We start from the raw sequence: 18,098 nt of genomic DNA, 5'->3' as shown, positions 1-18,098 counted from the left end.
AAATGCCATATCTAGACGTTTCTTAGACACCTCTAGGGATGGTGACCCAACCACCTCCCTGGGCAGGCTGTTCCAGTGCCTGACCACTTTTTCAGTAAAGTCATTCTTCCTAATATCTAATCTAAACCTCCCCTGCCGCAACTTCAGACCATTTCCTCTGGTCCTGTCATTATTCACTTGGGAGAAAAGGCCAATACCCACCTCTCTACAGCATCCTTTCAGGTAGGGCAATGAGGTCTCCCCTCAGCCTCCTCTTCTCCAAGCTAAACATGCCCTAAAGCTAAACATGCCCAGCTCCCTCAGCCTCTCCTCATATGACCTCGTCTCCAGACCCCTCACCAGCCTGGTAGCTCTCCTTTGGACATGCTCCAGCACTTCTATGTCCCTCTTGCACAGCGGGGCCCAGAACTGAGCACAGTACTCGAGGTGAGGCCTCACCAGTGCTGAGTACAGAGGCACGATCACTTCCCTGCTCCTGCTGACCATGCTATTCCTGCTACAAGCCAGAATGCTGTTGGCCTTCTTGGCCACCTGGGCACACTGCCACCTCATGTTAAGCTGGCCGTCCACCAGCACCCCCAGGTCCTTCTCTGCTGGGCAGCTTTCCAGCCACTCTTCCCCAAGCCTTTAGCATTGCTTGGGGTTGTTGTGACCACAGTGCAGGACCCGGCACTTGGACTTATTAAATCTCATACAATTGGCCTTGGCCTATCGATCCAGCCTGTCCAGGTCCCTCTGTAGAGCCTTCCTACCCTCAAGCAGATCAACACTCCCACCTAGTTTGGTGTCATCTGCAAACTTACTGAGGGTGCATTCAATCCCCTCATCCAGATCATTGATAAAGATATTAAACAAAACAAATTCTTGTCCACAGCCCTTGCACATACACCTACATACAAACCACTGGGCAGCCGTTGTGCAAGATGCAGGTGCCTGGGAGGCAGATGAGGCAGGAGGCTGTTTGCTGGCAGGAAGGGACCATAGTCAGTGCTCAGCCTGCTGTCCAAGCAGTGCTCAGAGCCCCCTTCCTGGGTCACGCAGCAGGAGAACCTTTCACCAACCCCATCCCTTCCATGGATGCGTCCCTGCTCACCTCGGTGAAGAAGCCTGCAATCCCCGCTTGGCATGAACCGTGCTCCTCCCCATACTTCTTCTTGTACTCTGGATGTGAGAAGGGAAGAAAACAAACCATGGTCATCCCTGGCATGGCACACACTCTCACCATATAGCCTGGTAATTGTGATTATTTTTTATTTTTTTTTTTTTAAGTAAGCACCATTAACTCATCGCTAAATGACAAAAAAATTTAATGAAATCAATGACCAAATTGCCTCTTTGGAACCAAGCAAGTTCCTTTTGAGTTGCATTTCATCTTACTGAAGAACAAAAGGAATTAATTTTAAACCGCCTGCCGTCTCACAGAATTTTTTCAAAACATTGTGTGTGTGGTATGTGCATATATATACAAACACACACACCATTCCCCCTTTATATATTATATATAGCCTCTTCCTAACATCATAAAGATGCTCAGATTTTAAGGAATTTGCTGAGGTCACACCGGTTGCACAGGGAGAGGTTTAATTGGATAGACCACGCTGGACAGTGACTTGATCCACAAATTACAGTTCAAATGCCTAACGCCCTTGGCCAAGGCAGGGTCCTGCCAAAGCAGATGTGTGTCCCAGCAGACCAGAAGGGCCAGAAGTACACTTGGGTTTCCTAGTGGGAATGCATGACAACAATTCCACTGAGAAATGAAGCCCACATTTGCTCATGGCTATTCAGAAAGGCTCTAAATCGCTAGCTCTCCACATATACTCTCTCACAGAGCCAGGCACTCCTTGCCTGGGAAAAAAAATATTTGTTTATTGATATGAACATTTTTTTATTCAGAGAACCAAGGAGATCAAATTTCTCCCTCTGGCTTTTCCTGAAAAATAATGTCCTAAAGGCCCCGCCTTTGCTACGGCTGGATTCCCACCCTTGCATAGAATAAAATCCAGCAAGTTCCACATCCGTCCCATTCGGATGTTTTCACTTCCAGCGAAGGTTTTCCCTTTACAGGATGTACCGAAGCATGAACAGACCTTACCTCTTCCTAATTTTGCACTTGACCTACTGTAATTCGGAACAAAATGCCACTAGCCAGCATAGCCCTGGAGGTCTGGAAAACTTGGCAGGAGGCTTTTATAATGCCAAAGCTCAAGGCTTTAGAGAATGCCTTCTAAAATCCCACTTTACAGGATTTTTTTTTTTTTTTTTTTTTTTTTTGGTAGAGGGCTAGAGGAACTCAGGCCAATGCTCAGGCAGCCCAAGCGAGCACCGTGCCCTGCCTGAAAAGCCACCCCAGGGGCCGCACAGCCACGGCCGACCCGGCCTGCCCACCACGAGACACAGCGCCCACTGTCCCTTTAGGCACTAGAGGCCGCGGTCCCTGCTAGATCTTAATTACCAGGCCAGGGCACAGCTTCTTAAAAGACAAATGAGTCCCTCACCTGGGACAAGATGAGACAGGATTTCTTACGTATATATTTGTTTCGAGAGCAGGCCTCAATGGCCCTCTGCGTCAGGCCCACAACCAACCGCTGCAAGCGGGCCGCTGCTGACAATTTGATGGATTTAAAATGCTGTATTTCCCTATGAAATTGTATTACACTTGGCTCACGGTTTCTTTAAGTGTCTCCTTCAAAAAGCACACGGCTCAATTTGCTTTAAAATAAAAGAAGAAAATTGCCATAACATATTTAACTTGCACAGCGAAAGATTTAGGTCAAGCAAATGACAACATAAGGGCAGGGGATGCCTCAGGATGGGACAGGAGGCAATCAAAACTTGTTTCTTATTTTGGATTTCCAAAATTCTCCTCCTTTTTTTTTTTTTTTTTTTTTTTTTTTTTTTTTTTTTTTTTTTTTTTTAATATAAGCAGGCTTTCCAGAACTTTTTTCCACAGTTCAGCAGCATGTCACAAAGCCTCAAACACAATGGCGGCTTCCCAAGTAGACTTGAGTGAGGCCTGAATGTCCTCCAAACTGTTGCCCCATGAAATGCCAGCTGCCTGAGAGGCCCCATCCACGCATGCCTGCGGGTGCCCGTGATCCAGCTCGCATCCAGCTGTCCCCTCAACTCAGCTGCAGAGAAAAACCAAGGGCATGCAAAACCCTAGGTGGACAGCAGAAGGAATGGGGTTCTTCAGCCTGGAGAAGAGAAGGCTCCAGGGAGACCCTATAGCAGCCTTCCAGTACCTAAAGGGGGCCTACAGGAAAGATGGGGAGGGACCCTTTATCAGGGAGTGTAGTGACAGGAAGAGGAGTAATGGTTTTAAACTAAAAGAAGCTACATTTAGATAAGATAATAGGAAGAAATTCTTTACTGTGAGGGTGGTGAGGCACTAGAACAGGTTGCCCAGGGAAGCTGTGGATGCCCCATCCCTGGAAGTGTTCAAGCCCAGGCTGGATGAGGCTTTGAGCAACCTGGTCTAGTGGGAGGTGTCCTTGCCCACTGCAGGGGAGGTGGAATGACATGATCTTTAAGGTCCCTTCCAACCCATTCTATGATAATATAATTTTGCCTACCTAAAACCAAAACAAACAAACAAACAAAAAAAGACACACCAAATTCAGATCAGGGAGTACTTTGAAACAAAAGCCCAAACATCAGAGGACACAACACAGCTGATTTTCATCAGCAATATACATATTAGAAAACGAACAGAAACACATAGATTGTTTTCATTGTCAAGCAATGAATAATCAATTATTCTTTAAACGAACAAAATTATTATTAACTGCAATGCATAAGGAATGGGAGAGATGTTGTGTGTGGCTGAGAAAAATGGAGTTGGTAGATCCACTGAAGCACATATTTTCGCAGACACCCTTCATGTTTTTCTGTGATGTTCAGTGTTTTTTAAATCACTTACATTGTCAATACTGTCTGCTCGAACTAATGGCCCTACATTTCACCTAAATAACTAGTTACATTGTGGTTGTAACAGTGGATAGATGGGATTGCAGCATTTCAATTAAATTAAGAGCTGGGATATAACCTGTGCTTCTGTGAACTAAGGAAAAGACATTAAAACATTTTGACAGATAAATACCTGACACTGCTTCTCAGAAAAGAAAAAAAAAAAAAAGAGCTTACAGAAGCAGAATAAATGGATTCATTACAGTTATGTGTCATGACATACAGCAATGATGCAAAGCAATGACTGTCCTTCCTCCCTACAGGTATCAAGACTCCATTTTATCATTATGCGTTATGACCACATGATACACGCCAATTAACCTCTTTTCTTAAAACCTCTGAGAGAGAAAACAGCTTTAATGACATTTTGCAAGGGGAAATGGAAGCATAAAGGCCCAAACACCTCAGATACCGAGGCTATTTGATTGTTTAAACCTCCACTGACACCGAGCAGAGATCAGCACCATGTTTTGGAGGGATCCAGAGAGAGGTAGTCCTCCCCAGGGAGCCAGCAGCCCAGCCCAGGACACTGAGCTCCTGGTCTCCAGCATAACCCTCCTCATCAGCCCACCGAATTCCCACCTGCATGCGGTTCCCCCCTCCCTCCCCACAAGCCAGCTGGGTCTCCTTCCACCCATGTGCCCATGCTCACAGCCCAGAGCAGCCCCCCACATCCTGGATTGTCACATCCCAGCCCCAGAAACTTCTGCCTCCTCCCTAGAGCCAGTCTGCCTCTCCCAAGCAGCGGATAAGCCCAAAAGGCATGAAAGCCAAAATTGCTTCTACCTCCCTTTCACTTTGGTGCATGGCAGTGACACCTGTCACTCGTATGACACTGCCATCCGTCCATTCACCCATCCATGCAGTGAAAAGCTCAAGCAGCAGGAAACTGTGCAGTTACTGTGTGAACTCACAGCTTTTGCACACCTGAACAGCAACATTTGCATGAGGTTTAGATATAGCATACAGCAGATTCAATAGTTTCTGCGTAGCTCCAGGCAATAACTGCTGTCATGAACAGATCCTTTGTTTTTACACTTCTTTATTGTTCTTTCTCATCTGCCCGCAGACTGCTGTGCGCCCCCAATTACACAGACCGCAAGCCACTAAACTAACTGCTGTGGCAACAGCTGATAGCAACGCAGTAAGATGAGGCTGAGCCTGGAAGAGATGGCTGCCTCTGAGACTTTGAAGATGTGCCATGAATAAATAAAGAGAAGAAGATGGTAGGGGTCTGTAGCCATGATGATCTCAGGTTATAAGAGAAGCAGGGCTGAGGAAGAAGTAATTGGATAAAACAATATACAAACAAATAGGATAAGCTTTGACGATTCCGAAGGCAAACGCTCCTCAGCTTCTTCTCCAAGAAAACCTCTCAAAGTCTCTAAGCAGACTTCAATGCCATAACATACCATAAGCTTCACAGTGCAATAAAATCCTGTATCTACCATTTTCACAGATGGAAGCAAAGTGGACAGTTACAGTAAACTATCATTTGCACTGGAAGCCTCTTCCTTCCTATCTGACAGTGTTTCACTACACTAGGAAGAAACAGTAGCAATTTTTCTGACCTAGCATTGTGGTATTGGGTTTGCACCACAAAGCAGGGATGTTTTGATGGCTCCCAGAAAACCAAATGTGGTCTGTACCCTGTGGGAAAAGTTGCTTATCCCTTTGGAGGTGAGGCAAGTGAGCATGTGCCCATCCCCTTATTTACTAACCCACAGGTCCATCAGTCTTGCCCAACTCCACCACCAGCTCCTACCACAGAGAACTAGGAAACCATCCCAGCTCTCCCCATCAGCTGGGCTGCTTCTCACAGTAGATGTGGCCACCCTTTTTCTTTGCAAACTGAATGCATTGGGGCAGGAGGGAATGAGGAGGCAGCTTTCTTTTTTTGGAAGGCCATTAAAACTACAGGAAAAATAAACAAGTGAAAGCACTGCCTGGAAGACCATGGCTCCATACGCCAGCTATACCACAAAGGACATCCAGCTCATATAAACCAGATTAGTTCCTACTCAGAAAGATTGCATTTAACTATTAGGCTTGCTGCTGTTCTCATTAGCTCCCAATCGCTTCCAGACTTCTGTCAGCCCTTTCAGGGAAGCCGGACAAGAATAAGACGGATTGAGACTACTATGTTGTTGCACCACTACCATCCAGTCAGGAAATTTCCATTTCCTCCTTTGTCTTTAATTATTAAGCCTGCTTTATGTGGAGAGAAAACATACCGTATGCATTAAGTACATCTGTCCCAAGGTCAGACTCCTCTCCCTTTCTGGCACAAGACTTTTGTTATACAAGCTAATAATTCATCTTGAGGTGCACACGCACACACACACACACGGATGGAGACTGACGTGCACTCAACTGTCCTGCACCCTTTGCCAGTTATGCGAGAGCCAGCTCCGGTTGTGGACCATGCAGCCGCACCAGCGGGCTTATCACCTTAGCTGTGCTAAGGACAGGGCTTCTGTAAATGAGGACACAACTGCCTGCACCCATTCACACACAGCAAGTCCCGGAGAAGGCCGAGATTCCAGGACCGAAGGTGCAGTCCCCAGTTACAGGGCTTGCAGCCATGGGTCTGGCAGCCTCCCAGTGACGGCCATGAGGCCCTCAGTGCAGTGTCACTTCAGCTGCATCACGCACCACGTTTATTATCCCTTTCAGACTTGCCGCTTCTCCCCTTTGGGCTGTTCCTCAGTGTCAGTGGAGGAGAATTTCTGCTGCTGCTTCCAGAAAGTGAAAGAAAAACGTTACGAGGATGACTGCAATCTTGTTTCACAGCAAAGCTCAAACAATGAATCCCTCTGCATGACGTAGCACAGCTATCTCTCTTTAAGCTTGTTTTATTAAAACCTAAAAGATACAGGAGTAAACAAATGCAGCCATCCCTCGTGATACTTTGTGATTTCATGTCTGATTGGGGGGAGGAGAAAAATCAGTCCCAAACCTCCAATTTTCACTCCATGAAGTGAAATTAAGCCAACATAGTACTGCACCAGCCCTGCCAATTTTCCACTGGCTGCTCTGCGTGTACTAGGCCCACACATTTCTATTTTCTAGCAATTCCTGGCAAATATCCTGTCAGATTAGCAGCAGTTTTACTCCAAAGACATGACGCACAGAAAAACACAAGCGGTTCGTCTCTTCCCGAAACCACCTCCCTGCCACAGCTTCAAGCAGGCTGTCTTTAAGGCGGCACAGGAGCGGTGACATAGGCTGAGAGGGAGCCCTGACTGCGTCCCCGCGTTGACCATAAAGTTAATATTGGACGATTTGCAGTGCATTCCCTCAGTATGAGGCCTTATCCTGATTTTGCTGAAAAGGAACAAGGCGGGGGGAAGACAAATACAGTAGGACAGTGCTCACAACAGGAAGGCTTACGTAATTTACTTGTATCCTGCTGCAGAGCAGCTGGCATGGCTGGGTCAAGAGACTCAAACCCCTTCACATTTCAAATAATGACCAATTTCAGGGCTGGGAAATGCTCAATGCAGGAATGCATTCCGTCTCCAGAAGTTGCATGGATTTGTAGTGGCAGCTTCCCAAGCAAAGCCCGCCCGGAGGGAGGTGAGGAGTTGCCTCAGGAGAGAGTGGGCATGGAACGGACCACCCAGCTGTCACAGAGCTGGCTTCATGGGCCGCTGAGCTGGGACACGGCCACTTGCCAGCAGCGGAGAAACGGGGACACGGCCACTTGCCAGCAGCAGAGAAACTCACTGGGGCATCCACTGCCTTATCCCTCTCCCACTTACTAATGTCAACGGCAAGCCTGCTGCTGGCTGCTGCCAGCTTGCAAAGGGGAGAATGAATAAAGGCAAATAAATAAATAAAATTAGAGGTCTTGCCTACAACAAACCCTGGTGCATCTTGTCCTCTGAACTTCCACACTTCCTGAGGCTCCTACAGGCAAGAGGGGAAAGATGATGCCCGGGGCAGACAGGAGAAACCAAGAAGGTGTTTTCCCTCAAGCGTTCCTCTGAAGACTGAGAAATCTTAGGAGATGATACCCTATCTTCTTCCTAACAACACACTCATGGCCTCTGGTTTAGTTAATTGCTCTTGGCTGAGGAGATGCTCTCTTCTGAAGTCTTTAGGAAAGGAAACACGATACACGAGTCTCAAATGCATGAGAGCTGGAAAATTAAAACGCTGACACTTGAGATTTGGAGCAGAATCAACAGGCGCAGCCACCCACTGCTCAGAGCCGGAGCCCTCCCTCTCCATGCCCCCCACAAATCCAGACCTTTGTAGGATCCAAACAGGGACCAAGACACCTTATGGCACCCAAAACAATTTCATATGAACTGCTGCAGAAGTTCCCTGAAATAAGTAAGGTGTTAAGCAGCCCTTTCCCCACCCCGCCAGTTCTCAGATAAATCAAAACACAAAAATGAAAATATTTTCTTAAGATGAGCAAGTTGGTTCCCAGCTGCAACATAACTCGGGATTTTTACTCTGTGCCACAGCAAAGCATGAAAGGCCAAGTTCAGATCAATATCTACTGATTATTCACTTAAGGGCGAGAGAGCTGCTGCCTCAAAAACACAGTTCAGAAATGTATTATTCCTTTACTGAAGTGCAACCACACACACTAAGACACAGGACTTATTCGGTCTATCTGCTACTATTTTGACTTCATCCAAAACCCAACCTCTACCCCAGCTGTGCCGGAAGTCAGCCGTATGTTACCAAAAAAAAAGAAATAAAAATATCAATATTGAGGGTTACTGTGGATGGCTTTGGAAATAAAGGGAAAACACAGCAGCTATAAAATGGGAGAGCAGCAATGGAGGTGAGCCCCACTCCCAGTCCCAACACCCTTTACCTTCGTAGCAGGGCAAGAGCTTTTTCCCGTTGGACTGCAGGTTGGGGGGAATGATATTGCAGAAGCCGTGGGGCAGGATGTACTCTGTCTCATAGTAGATGTTTTTCCAGCGGTGCGCACATGCCTAAAACAGATCATATCACATGTGTTATTGACCCAGAGTCACAGGAGAGCCTTCCGACCAAGGCACAGCACGCATGAACAGGACCTCTCAGCATCGCCTTCCCCTCACTGCCCCATTGTCCTCCCCTTACACCCCCCCCTTTCTAGATAAAGTATCTTCTCACTTATCTTCCGCATCTCATGACACTGCCTGACCTGGCAGCTCAGATCTTAGCCTTCATGTGTGCGTGACTAGGAAAACAGCAGGTCTCAGGGCAAGACAGAGCCCATGCTGGAGATTTCAAGATCTCTCACTGTCTATGAATTCTCACGGCCAGTGAAGCTTTTCTAAACTAAAGATGCACCAACAGAGCCCAGACGAGCCAGAAACGGGGGAAAAATGGGAACACAGACATTGAGAATTCACGTAAGAGGCTCAGAAGTGATGCTATGACTCAGAAAGTTACTAAGACCATATTAGAAGGTTATCCCACCAGAGGATGCATGTGTGAGTCAAAGGCTTGTCTCACTGGGAAAGGTGGCTTTGTTTCTGGTGACAGAAGAGCTGGGCCTTGCTTACTGGTACTGAGTTAAAGTGAAAATGCCAGAGATTCTGTGGCAACGAGACTGACAACATCAGTCAAGGTGCAGGTGTGCTGCAGAGATTGGGGTGCCTTACCCTTCATAATGAAGAATAATATCACGCTGCAAAACCAGAGCTAAACCAGTCTCACCAGGACACATTGCTCAGTACAACTGCCACACACATGCAGGCACATAAGCAGCGTGAAGCCTGGTTCACACCTTCCCAGGACCCACTTGCTCCAAAAATTAACACTGCATTGCTGCCAGACAAACCACAAGTCGCCTGATGCTCAGGAGTTACTTGGAATAAAAAGAAATGAAATGTGAAACAGCAAGGGCTTTAAACTTGAGTACATGTCGGGCCATATCTCTAGCTGTTCTAAGTCACTGAAGTCAATGTAGATGTGTCAATTTATATCATTTAAGGCTTGGTCCTATGCACACTGACTAGCCCCTAAGCTACAAATCACCTCCTCCACATACTTCCAACCTTCCTGGCAACTTTGCATCATCCCCTTCACAATCCCCACATTTGACCCTATCCTCCCCAGACAAGACACCCTCTGTCTTCTTCCCTTTGTGCTACCCCATTTTTCTGCCTTAGGACCTCAGAGCTTCCCATGGGAGCATCTCAACATCATTAAAAAAAAATATATATTCATAAGACAAGCACAGTTGTGTCACCTATCCAGTAAAGGACCTGGGAAGCGTACCAACCACTGGGAAGCTCAAAATTCAATCCAACCGTCAACACAGCTCCCTTCCCATATACTTAACCACAGAAAGACATAAAAGGGTAATATTGCTCTCGTTTTTTAAACTGAAACAGAGTAAAACCAGTTGTGCAAAAGCCTGCCCTGCCATTAGCAGTGCTGCATTTAGAGTTTGATATTTATTACTTTCCTAACTTCCAGTACTCAAGGAGAAGCACGTATCTCCTGAAGATGGCTATTGCAGAGGGATAACGAGGGACTCCAGGGGCCGTGGAAAACTCTGCACTGCACTGCCTGGCGCAGGCTGCCACCCATGACACGAAGGATGCTTCTGATGGCACGCTGCTCGACAGCCAAATGCACGTGAGGAGTCCTACGAACTGCAGCTTTGGAGACTCCTTTACGTGCTTTAAGGAGCTCAGTTACGATTTTAGTCCCCATGCACCACTCATTCAAAATCTAACAGCAACGAAAAAAACAGCACGTGAAATGCTCATTTTCAGAGTAACCAGGAAATAGTTTCTCTTCTGACGGATCTGTGCTGCGAGCACAAAAATATACACATGCACAGCCCTTTTAAAGACAGTACTATAAAGACACATACTATTAAAGCGACAGTCAGGTCAACCCCCTCTCCGGATATAAACTCAAACGGAAACAGACTGAGAGTATTTTTTTAAATTATGGAAAGATAAATAAAGGATTGTGATATTGTAAATTCCTTGATATTTTATATCTCAGAAACTGCAAGGAACTCACATAAATTAACCTACTAATCTCTCCCAGAGGAGCACAAACGACAGAGTTGGGGAGAGCAGCAGCATTTCATCAGAAGCAGGAGGCTTTGCTCAGGAGTGAGGTGTGGAGGCCAAGAAAGATAGAACAGTGTAAGGAGAAAAAAAAAAGGAGCTGCTGCCTAAGAAATATGTTCAAAATCAACTGGAGGCTATGGGCTCAGTTTAGCAATTCTAGGAACACTTACCTAATCTGTTAGGGTTCGGGTTTTGTTTGGGTTTTGGGTGTTGTTTTTGGTTTTTTTAAATGATCACTTTTCTGTACTCTCAGCATACTGTGTATACAGGCACACTACAGTTTAGCACTGACTGCCTGAGTCTGCGGACAGCTCGTAACCGTAGCTCCAAGAGATGAGCTCCACCTCGGTTATCTCAGCAGGGGCTTCCCCAGACTCCCCCACACCACAGCTGCAGAATTTGAGATTTTCCCAATGGACAGGAGTTCAGCAGCTCCTCTTCCTCCCTGAAACTCGTTTCTCTGCAGCCAGGCAACCAGCACATTTGTCTCCCTGCCACGACAAGGCTCGTCCACAGCTGCTTTTAGTTCTCCTGCCTTCCCAAAAATGTTCAGTTGGATTACAGTACGTAGTCCCTGCATTATTCAATGTTGCTGAGGCAAGGTGATGTGCTACCAAAGGTGGCTGCAGCCTTCCTTCTTTGATGGCAACATGTCTGAAGAGGTCTTAAGAACAGAGATGAGTCACCTGAATTTGCTGCTGTGGAAAGGGGTTTTCTGTGAGTTTTGTTTGGTTTTTTGTTTTTTGGGGTTTTTTTACCCTAAGGTGATTGCAAATAACTGACAGCTTATACACCCTATTTTAGATGCAAGCCATAGGTGCGCCCCTGTGCAACGAGGCCGCCATTGGCACACTCTGGTGCTCCGCAGCTGCTGCCGGGGCACAGGCTCCGGCTCTACCATGAAACAAGGGAGAAAGGATGCAAACCCTTGAAGCAAAATAAAAAGCTTCCGGACAAAGCACACAGAGGTCTCTAGTGATGGCAGACACTGCATTACTGCAGTGTAATGAATAGGCTATTTCAGAACTGCAGCCACTTTGCTCTTTTGCGTATTGAACGCCAGCCACGGGCTTTGCACCACAGGAAAAGCAACACGAGAGACCCAGGCTTCACTTTAGAGGCCGACTGCCCACGGTCCTTATAGAGCCCTCTGCTGAATCCTAAAGTCAAAGTCCAAACAAGGGACTTTTTGAATGTACGACTGTCAGACCACTTCCAGTTTGCCCTTCCCTAGGAGGACTTTGGCTTTTGATGGTTGGTTTTTTTTTTCCCCACAGACACACAGACACAATCACTAAATGTGCCACTAAGTCAACTACTTAAGAGGAAAAATGGCAACACTTGATAAAAAAAAAACAGAGTTACGACAGATGTGGCAGGTATTTAGGAAGCGCAAGACCTGAAGGATGTGGCTCATCTCCAAATAATAATGCACTGCACCCGGTTCCTCTCCCAACAAAAGTAAAAGTAAAAGGACTTTTGCTGTTTCAGTTTGGAAAGAGCTGGCAATCTCAGCTGTATTATTGCAGTACTTGGATTAATGCAAATATTGACTGATAGCATACCCGAGGACAGGAAGCCACTGAACGGCAAACTTAGAGCTTTTTTTAGCTAAATCTTACTTCTTCATTTGTTTAAGTTCTCATTTTTTGATACTTTTCTATTTAGCATGTCACACAAACATAAAACTCTGGTTCATTAACATCCTGGCATAAGATGGGCTCAAACACAACCCCCTTTACCAAATACCAGCTAAAGCCCCCCTGCACACTCCTTACCTTCCCTACCACCCCTTTCTGCTGAAGCTGGTACTCTTATCCAGCAACTGGGGAAGGCCAATAAGACAGAAGTTTAAGCCACTAAGCAGTTTCAAAGCAAAAGCAACCACTGCTTTATACAATCCGCAGTTAAACTATGGAATAACGACAGGACCAGAGGAAATGGTATGAAGCTGCGGCAAGGGAGATTTAGATTAGATATTAGGAAGAATTACTTTACTGAAAGAGTGGTCAGGCACTGGAACAGCCTGCCCAGGGAGGTGGTGGAGTCACCATCCCTGGAGGTGTTTAAGAAACGTGTAGACATGGCTCTTCAGGGCATGCTCTAGTGCCCAAGATTATTGTTTGTGGTGGGGTGTTTTGTGTGGGGTTGTGGGTGTGGAGTTTAGTAGGTGGGTGCTATTTTTTTTTTTTTTTTTTTTTGGTGGTTGGACTCGATGATCTCAGAGGTCCCTTCCAACCACTAAGATTCTGTGATTCTGTGACTGATTCCTCTAACGCAGGATGTCAAAGTATGAATAGTTGTTTGCATGGGTTTAAAAAGCAACTACCCATATTTATGAAAAGAAAAAAAAAAAAAAAAAAAAAAAAAAGAAATCCATCCAGGGCTATTGACCACAAAGACACCACTCTGACTTAAAGGGATCTCTGAAAGAGATGCAGCAAATAGAGCTGTAACGCCAGACAATATAGATTCCACATACTCATAAGTACTGGGCATCACTCACGAGTTATCTAGTAATTTCATGAAAAAGCTAAAATCAGCAGACGTGGCTCTGAATGCACATTCAGACACATCTTCTCAGAACACCAATTTCTCACAGGTGCTTCAAAGACAGCTGCATTTTAAAGAAATCCTGATCTTTAAAATTAGAAGAGCAGATGAATTAAATTTCACCTGCTTATGGGAAAGTCATGAATCTTTTTCATTAAAAAAGTATCTCAAAACAGAGAGTAACAATGCCCTGAAACAGTCAGGTATTCTCCATACAGGAAGGAATCCGTATGCCTTCATTCCAGGCTCTGTCTACACACAGATGTTTAATTAGTAGTTTAAGATGGAGTGCTTTGGTGGTAACTATCTCATTGAAATCAATGAGAATCAGACACTTAAACATCCTCAAGCATCTGGACAGAATCTACTTAATGAGGGCAGCATAATCTTGTCAGAGGGCTGATTTAGGACTTCCTTAAATCAGCGTAAGTTGCGGAGACATTTTATCATCTTAACCTGCACCCGAATAAGCACACCACCAGCTGCGCACTTTACTTTAGCTACACTTTGCCTTTAACCTGCTTTGTGTCTGAAATTTCTGCCCCCTCAGCCCCAATCTAAGCCCTCACAGCTTGCCCTCATCTCTCCCCTTTGCAGCCTTCCCTCAGCCACTGAGCAACCAGCCCCAGCCTTGGTACTTGCCCAGCTTTTTTCCCTACTGGCTTTCCCTTCTTTTGGGGCTTCTGTCTAGGGAGATGACACCTAAGTATCAGCTGCAACCCATTCCCCTTTGAGCCGAAATACACAAAACTTATTTTTAAGATGTTGCTTTTACAAAAATGTCTCAACGTTGTCTAAAAAAAGTGTACGCGTGAGTTTCTGAAAACGGGACAAGAATTTGTCTAGTTCAGATCAATGACTGGAAAACGGAGAGGATGCTGTGTCTCGAGATAGTGTTATCCTGACCAATGCAAGTTACTCCTGAGCTGTCACACAGGACCTCTGAGCACACATACAGACCAGGATATCCCCCGAAAACACAAATTGCTTACACTAGCATGAATGCCTTAATTTTGTGCTCTGCTATGCATGTTTACACTGTATTTCATTTATGCTCCTTTTTCCTCTCCTACTCTAGTGCTGAACACATTTAAAACATCCAAGGAAGGTAAAGCATCAGCCAGCCTCTACAGCACTGGCAAGCTGTACACTAAGAGAGACAATCAGATGGAACACCACAGTACTACCAAAGAAAGGTATAAAAACCACCTGCTCCCTCATGGGGAAGTTGGTGTGCAAAGACTTGGATCGTAAGCGTTTGGTTTCCAACTGCATATGAGGAAAAACACCTTTGGGCGAAGCAGCTTTGTCCACTTGCCTTACACGGGTGGTTGGCACAGTAATCATTGTACTAGATCTTTCTCACTAGCAGCTTTGGGACAGTTTGGTGCCATGCACCAGGGCAATCCCCTGTCTCATTGGAAAGCTGAAGTCATACTGCAAGTTTCCAACTCCCAAACAGCAATGCAAAGAATTAACTTGTTGTCAGGGTTACTCTGATACGAGCTTGAAATTTGCCTACACATATACTATGCACAACATTTTGTTGCAATTTATTTTTTTTTTTAATTTCATTTATCATTCCTGCAGACAGACTCACTTGGGTAGACAGTCAGAACCCAACCACAGATGCAAACACAGACAGCTATTGATCATGATACACCCATGTATTTTAGAAAGGTTTTTGCCCAGCTCTCTTTATGATTATCTTTTTTCCAACAGAGGAAATGTTGTTCTGCAAAGATAAATTCCACATCCTAAGGACCACATATGCTCTCCTTGATCTGTCTATTTGCATGGTAACCGTATCAAAGACAACAAAGCCACCCACACACAACTCTCTCTAAGTCACCTCTACTCTCAACTCTTCTTAATTGATATACATAATGAAAAAATATCACCACAAAGACTCATCTTACATTTTTCATGCTAAGTTCTGACACGCAAAACATATGCTCAGGAAAAAAGGATGCATAATATTCTCTACATAAACATAGGGAAATGACAAAAAGAAAAAACTAGCAGGTACCTCCCAGACAAAAAGTTCTATTTATTCTGTTCAAAGATTTAATCCCTCAGATTTAGGAGGAAACCCTTGGGTGACACAAGTCAGGTGTGACGGCTTTGAAGTCCTCCCTCTATAAATAAAGCTTTCTGGCTGGGGATCACTTTTCCTTCCGCTTGAAGGAAGGGACTAGAGAATTTGCTACCTGTAAAGCTGGGCTCCGTCAGTCACTGCTGAACACATTAATCCTGACGTGTTTAGCATTAAAGTCAGACAGCAGCAACGGTTTTAATGAGATCAAAGAAAAGAGTGGACTTACCAGCACACTTCCACCAGCCTTTGGCTGTCTAGCCAGGCTCACGCCCATCCATTCATCATCTCTGTCTTCTTTGCAGGTCTTTCCGCAGACCATGCCCCGAGAATTGCCTACAGAAAGAGGGGAAAGGCAGCAAGACAAGGAGACATGAGTTTTAAATACCCTCCAAAGAATCCCTACAAGAAAAGAGATTGCCCATCAAACATCTGCCTGACAGTGCTTTTCTTTTCCCTTTCATCCTGATTATCAGTTCTTCTATGCATTAATTGAGACAATGCTCTCAGTCTTACTAGGCGCCAACAAATATATAGTAGACAACAGACCCTCTCCCGAACAGCCCAGCCGGCAGCTATTACAGCATGTCCACAGCTTTACTTGGGTAAACCATCGCACTGAAGTCAATGGGAGAAATGTGGGATTGCCTGCAGAATGCAATCAAAGCAAAAACCGCTCTTGAAAATGAGGAGATCTGGAGCACTTAAAAAAAAATAAAAAAATTGAGGCCTAAACCTTTAGTCCTGTCAGGCAGTATTCACGAATCCATGAGAGACACTTTACATTACAGTAGCAGGACAAATCAAACTTAGCCAAAACACTGTTTTAACACATGTAAGCTTCATAAAAATAAATTCTACTTGACTCAGTCATGAAAAGATGAACAAGAGTAACATGCCTTTTTTATAAGCAGAGAAAGCAATAAAACGCATGTCACCAAGAAAGCCAAAATATTAAAAGGCCTCCATTTTCTCCACCAGAATCCAGCATGAAGTTTTTACATCAGAGCCTTACTTTAGGACTCCACCTTCCCCCAATTCAGACAGTACATCAGAGAAACCAAAGCTGATCCTGATCACGTGCAACAGCGTACAAGCACAACTCTCACAGAGCAACTTAGCACAAGAAGCAAACCCAAGGAATGATTTTGCGGTATTACAAGGGAACACACAGATCGCCACATTGCTAATAACACTGCACATCATGCGCTCACCGCCACACCGCCCGGGGTCATCCCACGCATCCTTACTTCAGCTCTGCCTGGCGTAGGCAGCAGCGCTCCCAACCACTCACACACCCACCAGCATGCTGCAAAGTCACGCTGAAGCAGGTGGAGAAAAGACAGTGGCTTAGGGTAAGCAGGGAAAAACCCACCTTTGCTTGGCTACTCGGTGGAGGGAGCGAGCAGAGCCACTGGGAGGACACACGAGGTGGGACGCTATTTCATAATGTTGAAGAGAATATGACACCTTTGCTACTAGTGCTCAAAATCAATAGAATCATAGAATGGTTTGGGTTGGAAGGGACCTTAAAGATCATCCAGTTCCAACCCCTCTGCCATGGGCAGGGACACCTCCCACTAGACCAGGTTGCTCAAAGCCCCGTCCAGCCTTGCCAAAATCCATCAGGAGAGGGTGACTAATTCCTCTCAGCATCTTGGGGCCTCTTTGAAGCTGTCAGGAGGATTGCTAGCCATTTGGGTTGGGGTTGTCTTTTTTTTTTTTGGTTTCCCCTTCTCCCCCCAAGCATTGTAACTACCCACCTCGCCCCATATCCAGTTCTGTGCATCTTCTGTCAGGGTTGGTATGGACTCGACATTTAAACACTGCTCCTGGGGACTGAACAGAGGTGCTGTATTTAGATTCTGCCTTGGGAGCACCAACCAAGACCCTGGAAACCAAAAGCAAAGTAACAAGTGATTAATTTCAGGAGAAAAGGGAAAAAAAAATAAAAATAAACAAACGACATCAAGATTCACATTGCCAGAGCTTCCTCAGCAAGAGGACTTTTTTCAGCAACCTTGTAAAACGATGACATTGATTCACAAACTGAAAACACCACACACAATAAAGGCATTTTTCCCCAGTGAAGGCACAAACGCTTTAACAAGTTAAATTTCCATTAGGATTGTAACACATTTAAAGCAACACCCTACCCCCCAAAAGCACTTAGGAAAGTATTAGGATGGACAACAGCAGCTGCATCCATTTTTCCTCAGTTTTAGCTACATCCCTATCAATCCAAGGACCCACAAGAGCTAATACACACACGCACGAGAGGATGAAATTTGAACTCGGCGCTTGCCAGCCAGCAAAGATTAATAAGCTTGTTTAGAAAGTTGAGGCACCCCATTCTCAGAACGTTTTATGTAACTATAGCTTTAAAAAACAACAGCAAAAAACGTCAACCAACACCATAGGAGCAAATCTCT

The 18,098-nt window shown here is 45.4% G+C and overlaps 1 protein-coding gene across 1 annotated transcript in view; it reads right to left on the bottom strand.

Moving 5' to 3' along the window:
- Positions 1–18,098, bottom strand: part of ITGA9 (integrin subunit alpha 9) — a 233,362-nt gene that overhangs the window by 207,218 nt on the left and 8,046 nt on the right. Inside the window, exons 2-5 of the mRNA XM_054190890.1 lie at positions 17,430–17,557; positions 15,896–16,002; positions 8,807–8,930; positions 1,094–1,161 (exon numbers count right to left, since the gene is read on the bottom strand). Of these exons, the coding sequence (XP_054046865.1) occupies positions 1,094–1,161; positions 8,807–8,930; positions 15,896–16,002; positions 17,430–17,557 (427 nt within the window). The remainder of the gene's footprint in view (positions 1–1,093; positions 1,162–8,806; positions 8,931–15,895; positions 16,003–17,429; positions 17,558–18,098) is intronic.

This window comes from Rissa tridactyla, chromosome 2 (assembly GCF_028500815.1).
Source record: "Rissa tridactyla isolate bRisTri1 chromosome 2, bRisTri1.patW.cur.20221130, whole genome shotgun sequence".
In the NCBI taxonomy this organism is placed as follows: Eukaryota; Metazoa; Chordata; class Aves; order Charadriiformes; family Laridae; genus Rissa; species Rissa tridactyla.
Note: the sequence above shows the minus strand (reverse complement) of the source record. Positions and strands in the feature narration are given on the sequence as shown.